Genomic DNA, 18,325 nt, shown 5'->3' with positions numbered 1-18,325 from the left:
CTAGTACTGACTCCCTTCCTGCATGAAAAATGTACACATGCAGGTCACCACTAAGAGCCAATGTCCAGTTGTGTAATCCAACCTTAGTGTTACCAGCACGCCTCTTTCGTTTTCTGCTAATAGGACAAATGCCAAAGGAGGGAATTTCCAAATCAAGACGGGAGGCTGGCATTAAAAAGAAATACAGAATACCAAACTCTTGCTCATTAAGATGTTTTTTTAGCACCCACCTCTCCAGTCAAAGTCAAAGAGGAGTTCTTGCCACTGAATTGATTCTCAGTCTGCGCTGACTCCGGCTGAGCTCGGCGACCCATCTTGGGACCCTGTACAGAAAGACCCAAACATGGCTTGAGACACTAAGAGGGTGAGAACTCCGGGAAGGTAAGCAAGGACTGGATTTATGAAAACATGGTGGAGGAAGGGATTTGAAGAACTTTGATATGTAGTCTTAGAAAATGCTCCAAATCCTCAAACAAAGCCCCTGAAGTCAGTTCCATGTGGTAGGAGAACAAGAGACTCATGGGTTAACGGTCACACGATTCTCCTTTAACTACCATGCCGCTGTCAGCTGCCATCGAGTCAGCTCCGACTCACGGCAGCCTTATGTATTAACAGAATAACGTGTTGCCCAGTCCTGCGCCATCTTCATGATCTTTGATACACATGAATCCACTGTTGTGGCTATGGTGTTAATCCATCTCATTGACAGCTTCCCTCATTCTTGCTGATCCTCTATTAAACACGATGTTGTTTTCTAAGGATTGGGCTTTCCTGATGACATGTCCCAAGTAAGCAAGATGAAATTCCACCATCCTTGCTTCTAGGGAGCATTCCAGACACCACCTGTTTATTGTGCTGTGGTGGCTTACGTGTTGCTATGATGCTGGAAGCCACCAGTATTTCAAATACCATCAGGGTCACCCATGACGGACAAGTTTCTGCAAAGCTTACGGTCTAGGAAGAAAGGCCTGGTGATCTACTTCTGAAAATTAGCCAATGAAAACCTTAAGTACCACATGGACTAAAAAAAAGCAAAATCCCTTTTCTACCCGCAGAAATACGGCTTCCTCAGGATGGGCAGAGACGTCATCCCACGCTCAGGGAAAGGTCTAGTCAAAGCACCCACACGCATATAAAGGATTTTACCAGTACTAGCTGTCACTGAGCTGACTCTTGATGACCCATGTGTGTCAGAGCAGGACTGTGCTCCATAGGGTCTTCGATGGCTGAGTTTTTGGAAGCAGATCCCCAGGTCTTTCTTCTGAAGCGCCTCTGGGTGGACTCGAACCTCCAACCTATTGGCTGGCAGTAGGATGCATTATCAATGGGCACTCACTGGAATCAACTATATATGGCAACTGGTATACATAATTTTAGGAAGACCTAATTTCAAAGCTGCAGCTTTGCATAAAATTATCAAAAAGGTGTTTGGAAAGGATTCCTAAATTCTATGCCAACAAACCAGAGAAATACAGATAGTAGTTGCTTTGACTTGTACACTCATTAAATTTGCATTTACAATCAGGGAAATCTATTGAAAGAATTTTGGGATTACCAGCTTTGGAATCACAGCACTTCATATTCTGAGTCACCAAATAAACCATTTGCTGGTGTTTCCCAAAGCCTTCCCGGAATGGAAGCTCTGGCATTCAACTGTGTGGGTCATAAAAAATTATGGGTAACACTGGGAAGAATAGGAAATTTCAGAACACTTAATTGTGCTCATGAGGAACCTTACATAGATCAAGAGGCAGTTGTTTGGCCAGAACAAGGGGATACTATGTGATTTAAAGTCAGGAAAGGTCTGCATCAGCGTTGTATCCTTTCACCATACCTATTTACCCATTCAATCTGTACGCTGAGCAAATAATACCAAAAGCTGGACTATACGAAGAACAGGGCATCAGGATGGGAAGAAGACTCATTAACAACCTGCGTTATGCAGATGACACAACCTTGCTTGCTGAAAGTGAAGAGGACTTGAAACGCTTACTGATGAAGGTCAAAGATCACAGCCTTCAGTATGGATTGCACCTCAACATAAAGAAAACAAAAATCCTCACAACTGGACCAATAAGCATCATCATGATAAATGGAGAAAAGATTGAAGTTGTCAAGGATTTCATTTTACTTGGATCCACAATCAACACCCATGGAAGCAGCAGTCATGAAATCAAAAGATACATTGCATTGGGCAAATCTGCTGCAAAAGACCTCTTTAAAGTGTTGAAAAGCAACGATATCACCTTGGAGACTAGGGTGTGCTTAACCCAAGCCATGGTATTTTCAATTGCATCCTATGCACGTGAAAGCTAGACAATGAATAAGGAAGACAGAAGAATTTATGCCATTGAATTGTGGTGTTGGTGAAGAATATTGAATATACCATGGACTGCCAAAAGAACAAACAAATCTGTCTTAGAAGTACAACCAGAATGCTCCTTGGAAGCAAGGATGGCGAGACTATGCCTTACGTACTTTGGACATGTTGTCAGGAAAGACCAGTCCCTTGAGAATACTTGGTAAAGTACAGGGTTAATGAAAAAGAGGAAGATGAGATGGACTGACACAGTGGCTGCAACAACGGGCTCAAGCATTAACAACGATTGTGGGCATGGCACAGGACCGAGCAGTGTTTCATTGTGTCGTATAGGGGGTTGTTATGAGTCGGAACCGACTTGATGACACCTAACAACACCACCAACAAAATTTTACTTGAGCAGACCAAGAGATGTTGAAATATTTATTTTTGTTTGCTTTTTAAAACCAGCAATAATTGTTTTTAGATCTCATTTGGTGTGGCCTCACTTGATCCTCACAGTAGCAGGGACTAGGACTGAAACTATTTTACAGATGAGGAAACAAAGGAGGGTGCTTAAGTAGCAGACAGAAATCTAAGAGGAAAGTCTTCTTCTGACTTTAAATCCTGGGTTCCCTCTACTACAAACAAACAAACAAAAAAAACATTGCCGTCGAGTAGATTCCAACTCATAGCTACTCTACTGGATAGAGTAGGACTACCCCACAGGGTTTCCAAGGAGCACCTGGTGGATTCGAACTGCCAACCTCTTGATTAGCAGCCGCAGATCTTAACCACTATACCACCAAGGCTTCATCTTTCTACTATACCAAGCTGTAATTTCAACTTCACAGTTTTAAGAACTGAATATATCAATAAATTGTAAAGGGTGACACAGGAGCTGTGTAAAAACCCTTATGTAGTGTTTACGCTTCAATTCCTCACGTCAATCATTCAGGTTTCTGGGATGATGGAAACAATCTAATCATTCTGAGAAGTGGCTCTTTTCTTCTCAAGGCAGACAATTTCCACCCCTTCATCCATGGCTGCCCTTCTTCAAGTCAAAGCATCCGGTATCTGAAGACGGCATACTACATACAGTGGTTGTACAAACAAAAATTCAATGATCTTGCACTTAGAAGTGCTGTTTCCAGATGGTTTCCCCTACTATCTATTAAGATTTTTAACTTTTAGAAGACCCTGTATAAATCCACAGGTACAATGGTATAAAAACTACTATCTGATTTTATGTCTTTTAAATATATAGTCTGTTTAAGCCCCCTGAGGGCAAGGACTTCGTTTTATTCTCTGCTGGATTTCCAACACCTGGGATAATGTCCAATACCCAGTAGGGCCCAATAAATATTTGGTGAAAGAATGAGTGAACTACAACCACATTTAGTACACAAACGTGTACTAAAAAGGTTTACATATCAAAAAGGCCTGGTAGCCTAAAATAATTCTTGGTCCCTCAAGCAACTTGCTTCTGGGCAATTCGCTCCAGTCCCTTACAGCTCCCTCAGAGAGGTGTGCCTTTCTAGCACCTTGGAAGGCATTCAATGCTATCAAAGCACTTCAAATCACAGATTTCAAAGCAGAAAGTAAAGATGTGCGGTGTGGCCCAACCTTCTAGTGAATGAAATCTTAACTAATTTTAAAGGTTAAAAGGCTTGATGGAGGCTATGATGGAGTAGGAGAAACACCGAACTTGGGTCTTCAATCTAAGCCCAAAACCAAACCCTCCGGTGGATTCCCACTGGTAGTGACCCTGTAAGGACAGAGCAGAACTGCCCCACAGAGTATCCAAGGCTATAAATCTTTAGGAAGCCGACTTTGTCTCGCTGGGTGGTTGAACCCGCCGAAACGGTTAGCTGCAGAGCGCTAAACCACTGCGCCACCAGGGCTCCTTTCTTGAGCCTAGCTCCGTTATTTACTATCCCCCCTCCCCCGTTGCTGTCGAGTCGATTCCGACTCATAGTCACCCTACAGGACAGACTAGAACCGCCCCATAGAGTTTCCAAGGAGCGCCTAGTGGATGTGAACTGCTACCTTTTAGTTAGCAGCCACAACGCTTGATCGCTACGCCACCAGGCTTTCCATTTACTGACTGTCACCTTGGCTAAACCACAGCCTCGGGAGCAAGAGCAGCGAAGCGTTTCTAGAATTTAGCAGCTACCACGCACTGCTATGAGTCGGAATCGGCTTGACGGCACTGGCTTTGGTTTGGTTTGGTTTACGCACTGCTAAATGCTTTCCAAACATATTCAATGCAAGTGCCTGAAGCACGTAGGTAGTAACCACTCCTCCCGTTATAATTTCCTGAACTGTAAAACGGAGCTAACGTCCACCTCCCCGTGGGGGCTATGGGTCCCTGCCTGCCTTTCTTCCCCGCATTAAACAGTGAGGTTTTGGCGTGAACTTCTAGAATGAGAAGGCTCCAGGACGACTGCCAAGTGCGACAGTGCCCGGGGCCCCTCCGTCTCATCAGTCCGTCCTGGAGCCACAGAAGAGGAGGAGGCTGGGAAACGCCCCCCCGGTGCCCAGGCCGGCGGAAGGACGACCGCTCTTCTGCTTTTTGAAGAGGGTTCTAGAGAAAGCAGAGCCCACGGCCACGGCGGCGCGCCCGCAGGCGGGGGCGGGGCGCGGGAGACCGCCTCCTCCACGGCCTCGGCCAGGCTGGGTCCCGCTCGCCCGCCAAGGCCGCCTGGGGCGGGCCGGGCCGAGGCGCCTCGGGGAAGCCGAGGCCGGCGGGGTGGCTCCTCCCCACCCGCCAAATCCCGACCCCAAGCCCTGCGCGTCGGTCCTCACGGAGGTGGCCGGGCCGCGACGGCACTCCTCGCCGAGGTCCAGCACGTCCTCCATCCCTGCGGCTGGCCAACGTCACTTCCGGGAAACGGAGCGGCCCAACGGTTTCTCCGAGGAGGGCTCTGCCCCTGCATCCCAAGATTTAAAGGGGCAGCCGCATTATTACTGGGTTGTGTGAGCACACTCCAATTTAAACCAAATCTTCCCTCATCCTGTCTTATTGGCTTCTGTAAGAAACCTCTAGATGTTAAGTCTCGTTAAGGCTGTTCCTGGAGTCCCGGTGGTGTAGTGGTTAAGAGCTCGGCTGCTAACCAAAGGGTTGGACGTTCGAATCCACCAGCCACTCTTTGGAAACCTATCGGGCAGTTCTCTGAACTCGGAACTCTTGATTCCAGGGGCACCTAACAACAAGAAGGCTGCTAGACAATGAAAAATGTTAGGCTTCAGAAACTGCATTTGTAGCTCAGTTTAAATACATCAGTTCTTAAGTGCAAATCACAACTACTAACAGCAATTATATACTGGAAACTCTGGCGGCGTCGTGGTTAAGAGCTATCGCTTCTAACCAAAAGGTCAGCAGTTTGAATCCACCCTACGGGGCAGTTCTGCTCTGTCCTATAGGGTCGCGATGAGTCAGAAACGACTGACGGCAGTGGGTCTTATGGTCTTAATAGTAATTATACTGATCTCTCCCATTTGTATAGCTCTTTGCAATATACAGAATAAATTCACAGTTACTAGCTCTCCATGAAGAGCGTAACAACTTTCTGTGGGAAGCAAGATAGGTTGTATTTTCTGCATTTGACAGATAAGAAAACAAGCTCCCAGCGTGTCAGAGATTTACCCATGGTGCCACAGCTAATAAATGGTTTACAATGAATTATGAAAATACAATATACACAATCCCTGCCTTCAAGAACTTTACAAAAAGGCTGAACCAATACATCGAAGAAACTGAGTAGTAATAACCTTCAAAAATACAAAGGTTTGCTATCTTATTTAATTCCTCCAGCAACCCCATAAAGTAAGTAGCAAAAAGGGTAAAGGGCTTGTGAGAAATCACCTGGGTGCTAAGTGGCAGAGCTGGGTGCCTTTCTGTGGCCAGATCTTACTGGAGTATTTTTCTCTAGCACATACTCCTGGGTGCCAGCCATTCTTCTTGACAGCCAGAGGGAGATGTCCTCAGACTCCCAGCTCAATGGGGCAGGCAGAGGGTGCTAGTCTTCTTGAGTCTTTGTTGACTGTCCATGTAAGATCCCCAAGTCAACATCATTGGCCAGGTTCCTGGCACTAGTCAGATAGGACCCTCAGAAGATAGACTCAGGGCCCTGAAAGTGAGCAATGTTCCAGTATCATGCTGGGGGTAAGCCCAGTCATGGATTAAAAGCGAGGGCTTGGAAGTGGGGGTGGCAGCCCTAAGACCAGATTGCAAGCATTTTTTAAATATCCAGTAAATGACTCAGTTCCACCATTCTTTCCACACATGTTTATTGGGTAGGCTGTCTTGTGATAGCAAGAGCATTGGCCTGGACGTCAGCAGAGTTGAGTTCTTACCCTAACTCCGATCCTATCTGCGTAATTAGGGTAGCGCCTTCTCTGGACCTAAGTTTCTGCCCTTGAAATTGCCCTTAGAGGTTAGTTTAAGATCCCTTACTACCCTAACTCTGATTCTGATGAAAATACTGTTAGATTTTAATCTGAAGAAACATGCATTGACAAAAAATCTAAGATGGATGAACTGTAGATATCAATGAATACCTTGTTCCCTTCTTCACGGACACCAGATGAAGAAGAAGGCATTAATTTTTGGATTTTCCTTTTTTTTTTTAGGCTCACAGCCATACTACCACTGCCACCAACATATAACCAGTTATGAGATCTTCACTCCCACTTCTCCCCCAACTTCCTGAAAGCAAAAGGAGAATGGTGCTCCTCCTGGGCAGAGAGAAGGCGCAGAGTAGTGGCTTCCAAACCTTACTGGGCATCAGATTCACGGATGGAGTTAAAAATACGTGTGCTGGGGGCCCCATCCCTGGAGACTCTGATTTGGTAGAGGTGGAGCCCAGAAGGATATGACTTTAATAATTGCCCCTCCCATCTTGCAAGTGTGTTTGTTCAGATGTCTCCTCAGTAAGGCCTTCCCTGATTATTTTAAATCTCAACATCCTCCAAACTAGGCACTCCCTATCCCCCTTCCCTGCTTAATTTTTTTCCATGGCACGTCTCACCTTTTATCATACCACATAACTTACATATTTATCTAGTTTACTGCCTCCTCCAGGTGTCCTGGTGGAACAGTGGTTGAAGCACTTGGCTGCTAACCAAAAGCCTGCTAATGAAAAGGTAGGCAGTTTGAACCTACCAGCCTCTCCGTGGGAGAAAGATGTGACAGACAGTCTGCTTCTGTAAGGACTTATAGCCTTAGAAACCCTATGAGGCAGTTCTCCTCTGTCCTATAGGGTCACTATGAGTTGGAATCCACTCAATGGAAATGAGTTTGGTTTTTTCTATTGCCTGCCCCACCACCCCAACTCTGCCTCTAGAATGTAAGATCCATGAAGGCAGAGTTTTTTGGTTTGTGTTATTCATTGCCGTATCCAGAGGCTAGAACAGTACCTGGCACTCGGAAATCATGAAAATGTTTCTTGAATGATGGTGGAATTCCAGACGTAGTATAGCATAGTGGTCAAGTGCACAGACTCTGGCAATAGACACTTTGGGTCCAAATCTCAGCACCAACACCTACTAGCTATGTGACCTTAGGCAACTTACTTTCAAGTTTTCTCTGCTTAGGTTTCCTCACCGGTTTTGTAAATGAAAATAATGGCTACCCTAAGCGCACTGGACCTACTGTGTCACTATCACCTCCACCACTCACAAGCAGTGTAGCGTTTTAACCTCTCTGTGCCTCAGTTTCCTCAACTGTAAAATGATTCACCATTGATCTGGGGGTGCAATGAGCATTCTTTCAGTTAATGACCTGGGACTCAGGAGCAGAAGCCAGACCTCTCAGCAAGGGTCCAGGAACTGGGGTGAGGTGGGGCGGGGTGGCCGGGTGAGGTGGGGGGGACAACCCTGTATCCCAGGAAAGTGACCGGTTCAGAGACAAGCCCTGTTTTGGGGGGGAAAGCAATATGCCTGAGCCTCCCTAATCTTCTCATGGGAAAAAGACCTAGAAACTTAGGCGGAGAAGAGGAACGAAGGAGGAGAAAAACTTCCCCTCACCCATCTGGGAAATGGGCGCGGGCCAATTGCTGACTTTGCGTTGCTGGCGCAGCTCCCTGCGGAACCATCGGCGGGGAGGGCGGCTGCGAACATCTGGATGACATTTCTGCAGAGAGCTGCTCCAGAGCCGCGGCTCCGGGAAGGGAGAGGTGCACTTGTACGCGCGTCTGGCCGAGAGGGAGGCTTATTCCCCAAGGGCCGGGGGCCTTGTTTTTCTCTCCCTCGCCCCCAGCCCCTTCCCTGCCCCCACCCTCCCCCCATTCCCGGCTCCCGACAGCAGAGCTGCCTTCACTGGCGGCCTCGCCTCGCCAGAGGGCACCCTCGGTCTTCCGGCAAACGCCACCATTTTTCACTGTCCCTGGAGCGTCTCCAAGCTTCAGCCAGCCGCCCGGCTCCAATCTTGTCAATGAAGAATCGGAGCCAGGATGGCCAGGGAGCTGAATCCTACCCCGCTCCCAGGCCCGGCGTCACCCCACCCGCGGGTGGGCACGGCCGCCCCTGCCAGGCCCGGCTGTCCCTCCTGACCCTGCCCAGTGTCCGGCCTGGCACCGGGGCGGCCCGGACCGGGGGGCAGGGAGGGGAGGACGGACTGACAGCTGGCGAGAGGGCGCAGGAGTCTGGGGAGCAGGAGGGAGGGGATTCATCGGAGTAACTTTCCAGAAAAACAGTCAACGTGTAGCGGGAGTGACTCCAAGAGGGGAAAAAAAGTTTAGTTACCACCTCGAACGCGAGGACTCGCAAAGTATTTTTCAAATGGGCTCGGCTTTTTCTGTGCCTGTTTAAAACATTAAAATCGGGCAGCAAAAGAGGCTGCGTGCGCTGGTCCCTCCCTCCCCCACCCCAGGCCCGAGACGTCATGGGAGGGAGGTATAAAATTTCAGCAGAGAGAAATAGAGAAAGCAGTGTGTGTGCATGTGTGTGTGTTTGAGAGAGGGAGCGAGGGAAAAGGAGAGAGGGAGAGAAGCAGGAGGGAGAGAAAGGGAGGGAAGCAGACAGCCAAGTCCAAGGGAATGAGCGAGACTGGCGAGAGATAGGGGAAGAAGCCTGAGAAAGAAGGAATAACAGCTTCCCGGAACAGGCGTGCAGTGAACTGCCTTCTTTTTTTTTTCTTTTTCTTTTTATTTTTTAAAGAGAAGCAGGGAAGAGAAGCAATGGCCGAGGGAGAAGACAAGCTGGGGTGCTGGTGACCCTGCGTCCAAGTGGATTACTGGGGCTGCTCTCCAGGGGCCTGTCCTCCCTGCCTTCTAATTGCACATACCCCCACATCCCAGCCAATGAAGACCAGAGGCAGCGTGAACAAAGTCATTTAGAAAGCCCCCAGGAAGTGTAAACAAAAGAGAAAACATGAATGGGGTGCCCGAGAGACAAGTGTGTCCTGTGCTGCCCCCACCTTTAGCTGGGCCAGCAGCTGCCCAGCCCCTCTCCCCACCTACTCATTGGTAATCTGACTTTTTTTTTAATTTCACTTTTTTTTTTCTTTTGCATCTTTCTTTCTTATTCTCCTTCAGGGTAAGGCAAAGATTTCAATTTTGGGGACCCAGACATGGTCCTTCTGCTCCTTCTTTGAAATACCAGCTTTCTCCCCATCGCCAAGCTGCGTTTGGCAATATCAGATATCCGCTCTATTTATTTTTACCTAAGGAAAAACTCCAGCTCCCTTCCCACTCCCAGCTGCCTTGCCACCCCTCCCAGCCCTCTGCTTGCCCTCCACCTGGCCTGCCGGGAGTCAGAGCCCAGCAGAACCTGTTTAGACACATGGAGAAGAATCCCAGCGTTACAAGGCACACAGTCCGCTTCTTCGTCCTCAGGGTTGCCAGCGCTTCCTGGAAGTCCTGAAGCTCTCGCAGTGCAGTGAGTTCATGCACCTTCTTGCCAAGCCTCAGTCTTCGGGATCTGGGGAGGCCGCCTGGTTTTCCTCCCTCCTTCTGCACGTCTGCTGGGGTCTGCTCCTCGCCAGGCCTCGCCGCCCCCCAGCCTCTCTTCCCGGCTCGCACATGAAGATGCACTTGCAAAGGGCTCTGGTGGTCCTCGCCCTGCTGAACTTTGCCACGGTCAGCCTTTCTCTGTCCACTTGCACCACCTTGGACTTCGGCCACATCAAGAAGAAGAGAGTGGAAGCCATTAGGGGACAGATCTTGAGCAAGCTCAGGCTCACCAGTCCCCCTGAGCCATCGTTGATGACCCATGTCCCCTACCAGGTCCTGGCCCTTTACAACAGCACCCGCGAGCTGCTGGAGGAGATGCAGGGGGAAAGGGAGGAAGGCTGCACTCAGGAAAACACTGAGTCGGAATACTATGCCAAAGAAATCCATAAATTCGACATGATCCAGGGGCTGGCGGAGCACAGTAAGTCCCAATTCTTGTTGGGGTGTCTTCTCTGGAGGGTCTGATCTGGAGTGGAGAGCTCAACGGAGGGGGGACTCATGGTGGCCACACAGCAGGGTACCCTGGGGTTTACCACCCCAGAGGCTCAGGAGGTGTGATGCGCAGTTGGGGCTGGGTAGGTGGGTGGGGAGGAAGACAGAGCCATTCTGGTTAGAGATGGATGCTTTTGGGAGGCCAGGAGCCCTGGAGCCCAGAAGCTTGCTGCACTCACAACACATCCTTGACTGATTTTAATTTGGAATTGCATTGTGCTGCCCAGGGAAACAAATGTGCTCTTGCACATTCAATCACATAGGTAACTGCAAGCATATGGGTGCCATAAAGGGGCAGGGCTGGCTCTCTTTCCAGCTCTTAGAGTCCTATGAGTCTGGAGACCAGGGTCTCCTCTGCTTTTCTCAAGTCATTGTGGCATGTCTCCAATTCAGTTTTTCCAGTTTTCAGGAAGAGGAGTGCAGTACCCATTACCGTCGAGTCGATTCCTACTCATAGTGACCCTATAGGACAGAGTTGAACTGCCTTATAGGGTTTCCAAGGCTGTAGTCTTTACGGAAGCAGACTGCCACATCTTGCTTCCACAGAGTGGCTGGTGAAGCCCTGGCAAGACACAGCTTCTTGCTGTCTGGTGTGTGCGTGAAGGCATACGCATATGTTCACGGGGATAGGTACTTTAGGGCAGTGGGGAGTCTTGCTTTGTGCAGTAGACAGATTAATGTGCTCAAAATGGGCCCTTCCAGGCCTGTGGACGGGGAAAGCAGGACTGTGGCTCTAGAGGTGAGGATGAGAGCTGTCGGCCCTTTTGTGTCTGCGTGAGCGGCGGGTGTGGGTGGGAGGTGTGGCTGTGGGTGCAGAGGGCATGTGTGTCTGGGAGTGTATCCTCCCAGGAGGCTGCCCTGTATGTGCAGAGAAGCAGGGAGGCTTCTGGGTGAGACGTCTGTGTGTGTTTGTACACGTGTGGAAGTCATGTGTGTTTACTGAATGGGGATTTGAAAACCCCAATACAAGAGAGAAATTTGGCAGATGTTGAGAAACTGACAGCCCAGGAGGGAGGAATGTGAGCCACTTGGGGGCCAGGGACTCTGGGAGCAGCTCTGTTTGCTTTTCCTACCAGCAGGTGTCCTCGCCACCCTGACTACCTCAGCCCTGACCCACCTGGGAGGTGGGCAGTGCTGGAGTGGGGGTGGGGAATGGGATTTAGCAGGCTGGGTGAAGGTGGCAGGCATTGAAAGGAACCCGGCTGGAGAGAAGGGAGAAGAGTGGATGGCTGATGAGTTAGACCAGGTCTGGCTGAAGGTGTGAAGGCCCTGTTTGGAGCTGGCCCACACCAGGCGGAGGAGCCTGTGGTTACTGGCGAGGGGTTTCCACTCCTGTTTCCTGTGGCTGCCTGGAGGCCCTTCCTTTGGATGTGGCTGCTGTGTGGGGCGGAGGCCTGAGGACGAGGCAGAGCGAGGGCTCCCTGCCCAGGGTCCTCTGGGTGGGGTTGGCTCAGGGTTGGCCCATGGTTCCCAAAGGTACCTAGTTGCTGGATGGCTGGGCACCCATGTGACAGGAGAATGAGCATGAACATTGGAGGAGGGTGGAAAGCTGAGGCCAGCAGGAAAGGCCTGAGAAGAGTCCAAGGCAGGAGGAGGAGTCCTAGTGAGGAGGGAGTCTGAGTCAGAGGGCCCACTGCCTGGACCCTGAGCCGAGGATGAATGAGCCAGATGGCTGTGAGGGCATACAGGTGCAGGTGGACATGGATCTGGGGTAGACACTCGGTGGACAGCTGTGGGAAAAGCCAGGGCAGGGCCCCGCAGATGCTGGCCAGCTCCCAGGCTACAGTACCAAGACTTAGTAGCTGCAGCAGGTGTGAATGGCCCTGCGGCCATGGGGCAGTGGCCAGGCCCAGGACAAACATGGCACAGTGAGCAGGATGCCGTGTGGGATGTCACAGAGGGGCCAGCACCGAGGAGTCAGCACCAAGTGGGACATGGGTGATGCCATAGAGGTTCACAGGTGCAGACAGGAAGCAAACCCAGACTCTGCAGCTGTTGGAGGTGACACAGGAGGCTGAGCAGACACGGGCCTGGCTCGCCTGCAGCTGGTCAGGTGCTGAGCCAGCCCTGGAGAGGCAGGCACACAAGGCAGACTAATTATAAAGAAGGCATTGGGCAGATGCAGACGCAGCAGATGCTGCTTGGGAGCTGATTGTCATCATTGTAGGATTGGTGTGAGGACGGGCGGGAGTGGCACTGGGCCTGTCTGGGGCACAGACAGGGTCTTGGTGGCAGAGCTTCTGCAGGAAAGATGGTGAGGCCTTGTTCTCATCCACATTTCATCACTCGCAACAGACACTCAGAGCCAAGCGACAGTAGGAACTGGGACCAGGAGACAGGGGACTCTCTGGAGAGATTAAGTGCAGGAAAGTAATTTTCAGAGGGGCAAGAGAAAGGGCACCACGGTGAGAGCAAAAAGAACAGGGCCTAGCCTCTAGCTCTGCTGTGTCATGTGTTGTTGCTGCCGCCATGGAGCTGGTACCTGACTCATGGCTACCCCACATGCAACAGAACAAAATGCTGCTGGGTCTTGTGCCAACCCCATGATTGGTTGCAGATTGGGCCATTGTGATCCACAGGGTTTTCACTGGCTGACTTTCAGAAGTAGATAGCCAGGCCTTTCTTCCTAGTCTGTCTTAGTCTGGAAGGTCCACTGAAGGTCCACTGATGGATGGTGCCTGAAAATGAGGTACACTGGCTGAGAATCAAACCTGGGTCTCCTACATGGAAGGCAACAATTCTACCACCAACCCACCAATGCTCCCTCTGTCATATAGGGACCTTTGTTTTCCTATATGAATGAGATGAGGAGACTGAGATATATTCCAGTTAGGTCAGTTGCCCAGACAGAGCAAGGACGTTAACCTAAACATACGGCATGCAAGACTCATGCTGTTAAGAACTAACATATATGTAAAACATAAATTTTAAGTCCTACCTTTAACCATTAGGCAACAATAGGACTTTGATTCACAAACATAAATGAATCACATGTTGGACCAAGCAGGAGGGGACAGGAGCTCTTAGTAACCCAGGTGGCAGATGGCAAAGAGATAACTGGATTTGTTCTTTCTTAGCTCTGCTTATCTTTGTCCGGGAGATTCATACCACCACAATTTCTCCCTAATTCAATTAAAGGGGTTTCTTTATCGATATAACGAAGTCTCCAGCAGATTAAGCAACTATCAAAAAAACCAAACCAGCTGCCCTGTCATCTACTCCAGCTCATGGCAACCCCATGTGTGTCACAGTAGAACTGTGCTCCATAGGCTTTTCAGTGACTGAGGTTTTTTGTTTTTAATAGAGAGCAAAGTTTATTAGTTGTCACCAGGGGCAAGAGGGAAGGGGAAAGGGAGGTTAACAGTGATCGGAAAATCACAGTGATTAAGGGTAGGATTGCACAGCCGATTATTGTAATTGCGGTAAATAAGTTGTACACCTGTAAAAAGCTGAATCGGCAAAAGCTGTGTAATGGATATATTTACAACAATGACAGAAAAATAAAAGAGTAGTTGCTGAGGCTGCTTATGTACAACCACACCTCATGGGATTTGGTTCCTTGGTTTGGAGGTTTAGGGTCATGGTTTTATGGGACGTCCCAGTTAATGGGCCTAATATGCTTAGTGCTTCTGTTCTACCTCTTAGTTCCTTGTGTAGTGCCTGGGGTCTTAAAAGCTTGCAAGCGGCCATCCAAGGCATAACAGTTGGTCTCTGCTCACCAATAGGAGGAGGATATGGAATATGTGACTAAGTGCCTCCATGAATAACTGCATCCTTTGCCATGAGACCGAAAGAACTGGATGGTGCCCGGCTACCATTACTGAACATTTTGATCAAAGATCCATAGAAGAATCCTGATCAAAAGGGGAGAAAAGAATTTCAAATTCTCATGGACTCTAGACTTTCTAGAGCCATGGAGGGTGGCTGAACCCATGAAACTATTGCCCTGAGATAATCTTTAAACCTTAAACCAAAAATACCCCTAAAGTCATCTTAAAACTGAACAATAGCTTAACTAGTAAAAAAAAAGGTCTGCCTTGAGCATTACGCTCTTTGAAGAACTATCTATATGGGATCAACAGAAATATTAGATAGGAACCTTAGGGGGCCGTGAACTTATGTTAATGGGGGAGGAACAACTTAGAAAAGGAGGTTGAGAATGGTTGCAAAACTCGAATAATGTAATCAGAGTCACTAAATGGTACATGTAGAAACTGTTGAATTGGTGCATGTTTTGCTGAGTACATTCTCAACAATAACGAAATAAAATTTTAAAAGCAAAAAAAAAAAAAGAGAGAATATAAAGGACAAAAGACATGTATCCACATTCTTGAGTTTCTATGACAGTCATCTTAATCAAGGAACTGTCTGATTTTTGGGGAGAGGGAAAAAATAAGGGTTAGATTGCATAGCTTGGGTTAGGGTAATGAGGGATCTCAGTAGTGCCTGTAGGACCTAAGGATGTCACATACTGAACAACTCTTGATTCTGGTCTCAAATTTGCCATTTCTGAAAAGATGATCAACTACAGCTGATTCTGATCCCTACTTACTTGTATGAAATACAGGTCTTCACACTTTTTCATCTCTTGTCTCTGGGTCTTGTTTATTGCTTGATTAAAAAGTATTATAGACCCTAAGAAGGGACCTCAGTTATGCTGAAGTCATCTAGAAGATCACACTCAGCAAGTGAAACTTTATTTTCTTCATATAATGTCTTTCTTTTTCCTTTTTTTTTTTTATTGTACTTCAGATGAAGTTTTACAGAGCAAATATGTTTCTCATTAAATAATACACATATTGTTTTATGACATTGGTTGCCAACCCCATGACATGTCAACACTCTCCCCTTCTCGACCTTGGTTTCTCCCATTACCAGATTTCCTGTTTCCTTCTGCCTTCTCATCCTTGCCCCTGGGCTAGTATGCCCATTTAGTCTTATTTTATGGGCCTGAAGTGTGAACCTCAGGAATAACTTCATTACTGAGCTATAAGGGTGTCTGGGGGCCATACTCTCAGGGTTTGTCCAGTCTCTGTCAGACCAGTAAGTCTGTTTTTTTTTTTTTTTTTGTGAGTTAGAATTTTGTTCTATATTTTTCTCCAGCTCTTTCCGGGACCCTCTATTGTGATCCCTGTCAGGGCAGTCAGCGCTGGTAGCTAGGTACCATCTAGTTGTGCTGGACTCTGTCTGGTGGAGGCTGTGGTAGTTGGAGCCCATTAGTCCTTTGGACTAATCTTTCCTTTGTGTCTTTGGTTTTCTTCTTTCTCCAGATGGGGTGAGACCAGCGGAGTATCTTAGGTGGCCGCTCACAAGCTTTTAAGACCGCAGACACTACTCCCAAAGTAGAATGTAGAACATTTTCTTTATAAACTATGTTATGCCTATTGAGCTAGATGCTCCCTAAGACCATGGTCCCTAGAGCCCTCAGCCCAGTAATTTGGTCCCTCAGGGAGTGTGGATGTATATATGGACAAGCTGTGCTAGCTTCCCCAGTATTGTGTACTGTCTTACCCTTCACCAAAATTACCACTTATCTATTGTCTATTTAGTGTTTTTCCATCCCCACCCCTCCCCTCCCTCGTAACTAGCAAAGACTGTTTCTTTCTGTGTGTATACCTTTTGATGAGTTTTTATAGTAGTGGTCTCATACAGTATTTGTCCTTTTGTGATTGACTTATTTCACTCAGCATAATTCCCTCTAGATTCATCCATGTTGTGAGATGCTTTGCAGATTCATCACTCTTCTTTATCATTGCATAGTATTCCATTATATGTATGTACCATAGTTTGTTTATCCATTCATCTGTTGATGGGCACCTAGGTTGTTTCCATTTTTCTGGCATTGTGAACAATGCTGCAATGAACATGGGTATGCCTATGGTTATTTGTGTGTTAGCTCTTATCTCTCTAGGATATATTCCTAGGAGTGGGATTGCTGGATCATATGGTATTTCTATTTCAATGGTTGAGTTTTTGGAAGTAGATCGCCAAGCCTTGCTTCCAAGGCAGCTCTGGGTGGATTTGAACCTCCAACCTTTTGGTTAGCAGCCAAGCAATTTAACCGTTTGCATCACCCAAGGACTCATAAGCAACTATACCAAAAAACCAAACTAAACCTATTGCCGTCAAGTCCTTTCCAACTCATAGCAACCCTATAGGATAGAGTAGAACTGCCCCATAGAGTTTCCAACGAGCAGCCGATGGATTCGAACTGCTGACCTTTTAACCACTGTACCACCAGGGCTCCACATAAGCAACTATAGCTGTGTGAAATTGGACAAGTCACTTCTCTGAGCCTCAGTTTCCTCATCCGTAAAGTCAGAGATAATCTCTAAATTCCCTTACAGCTGAAAGGGTTTTATGATTACATCTGGGATGATTCAACAGAGTTTTGCTGAGGATGAAGGGCACAGCCTTGCAATCCCTTTTATAATTCTCCAGGATTTCTCTAAGGCGACGTGAGGAGACACTTTTCTAATGCATGTGGTGGGGAAAGGCACAGCTTTTTCAGTCCTTTTATCATCCTTCTTATCAAGACATCACCAGTGTATGTAGGTGTTTGTTTTATCTTCTGGCTTGTGATTATCTGTGTCTGGCAGGAGACTCCTGTTGTTTTCAACAAAGGGCATAACTAAAACAACCATAAACCCAGAGCTCCCGAGCAAAGAGAAAACTGTTAGCCTTTCTCCCCAGGCTGCTGAATTCAGATTTACTCATTCTGGAAATTAAAAGAACTCTGCTATTGAAAGGGTTCATTTGCTCTGAGCCCCAGTGCCTGCCACACACTAGGTCAGTGTTTCTCTAAGTGCCATCTAGAAGCTGTGTGAATGTAAAAAAATGCAGATTTCTAGGCCCCACCCATGCTTACCTCTCTGGGTCTGGGGTCCTAGGGAATCTGTATTTTCGACCAGCTCCCCATTGATTCTTAAGCACGCTGAAGCTTAAGACTCAGTGAACTTGGGCAAACCTTTCCTTCCAAAACCAAAATCCCTTGGAGTCAAGTTGATTCCAACTCATAGTGACTCTATAGGACAGAGTAGAATTACCCCATACGGTTTCCAAGGAGCGGCTGGTGGATTCGAACTGCCAAGCTTTTGGTTAGCAGCAGAGCTCTTAAGGGGTTCAAACAGAAGGCTTACAGAAGCCAGGCAGGTGACATAAATCATCTAGAATAAAAGCCCCAGCAGGAACATCTTGATGAACAGCAGGGGACTAGGCCTTGGGGTCATGAAGCGGATGGGGGTGGGGGTGGGACCTGGTATACACTGCCCCATTAAAAGAGGGCAACCACTGCTCAGCTCCTGCCAATTGTGGCATTCAGCGAGGTGGGCCCAGCTTGACTAACCTGTTGCCACAAATTTGACCCCAGCTCATGGAGACTTCATGTGTGTCAGAGTAGAGCTGCGTTCCACTGGGTTTTCAGTGGCTGATTTTTTCTTAAAGAGCCAGGCCTTTCTTCTGAGGTGCCTCTGGGTGGACTTGAACCTCTAACCTTTTGACAGCAACCTACCCCAATAACCATTTGCACCACCCAGGGATTCCCCAGCTTGACTAGATCTTATCATTTCACAAGAGAGCA

The 18,325-nt window shown here is 47.9% G+C and overlaps 2 protein-coding genes across 11 annotated transcripts in view; one reads left to right on the top strand and one right to left on the bottom strand.

The window, feature by feature from the left end:
- Nucleotides 1–5,321, bottom strand: part of IFT43 (intraflagellar transport 43) — a 130,246-nt gene extending 124,925 nt beyond the window's left edge. For 2 of the 8 annotated variants that reach the window (XM_064292776.1, XM_064292778.1), the window contains exons 1-2: nt 1,147–4,949; nt 231–323 (exon numbers count right to left, since the gene is read on the bottom strand). In XM_064292776.1, coding sequence (XP_064148846.1) covers nt 231–314 — 84 coding nt within the window. In that variant the 5' untranslated portion in view covers nt 315–323; nt 1,147–4,949. Of the gene's footprint in view, nt 1–230; nt 324–1,146; nt 4,950–5,107 lie in introns of those variants that run through there. The other 6 variants (XM_064292777.1, XM_064292774.1, XM_064292775.1 and 3 more) reach the window with 6 other exon arrangements.
- A 2,898-nt stretch (nt 5,322–8,219) lies between these two features.
- TGFB3 (transforming growth factor beta 3) overlaps nt 8,220–18,325 on the top strand; it is a 29,888-nt gene continuing 19,782 nt past the window's right edge. Inside the window, exons 1-2 of one of the 3 annotated variants that reach the window (XM_064292773.1) lie at nt 8,220–8,486; nt 9,461–10,675. In XM_064292773.1, coding sequence (XP_064148843.1) covers nt 10,189–10,675 — 487 coding nt within the window. In that variant the 5' untranslated portion in view covers nt 8,220–8,486; nt 9,461–10,188. Of the gene's footprint in view, nt 8,487–8,576; nt 10,676–18,325 lie in introns of those variants that run through there. The other 2 variants (XM_023546389.2, XM_003408785.4) reach the window with 2 other exon arrangements.

Source organism: Loxodonta africana, chromosome 10 (genome assembly GCF_030014295.1).
Source record: "Loxodonta africana isolate mLoxAfr1 chromosome 10, mLoxAfr1.hap2, whole genome shotgun sequence".
In the NCBI taxonomy this organism is placed as follows: domain Eukaryota; kingdom Metazoa; phylum Chordata; class Mammalia; order Proboscidea; family Elephantidae; genus Loxodonta; species Loxodonta africana.
Note: the sequence above shows the minus strand (reverse complement) of the source record. Positions and strands in the feature narration are given on the sequence as shown.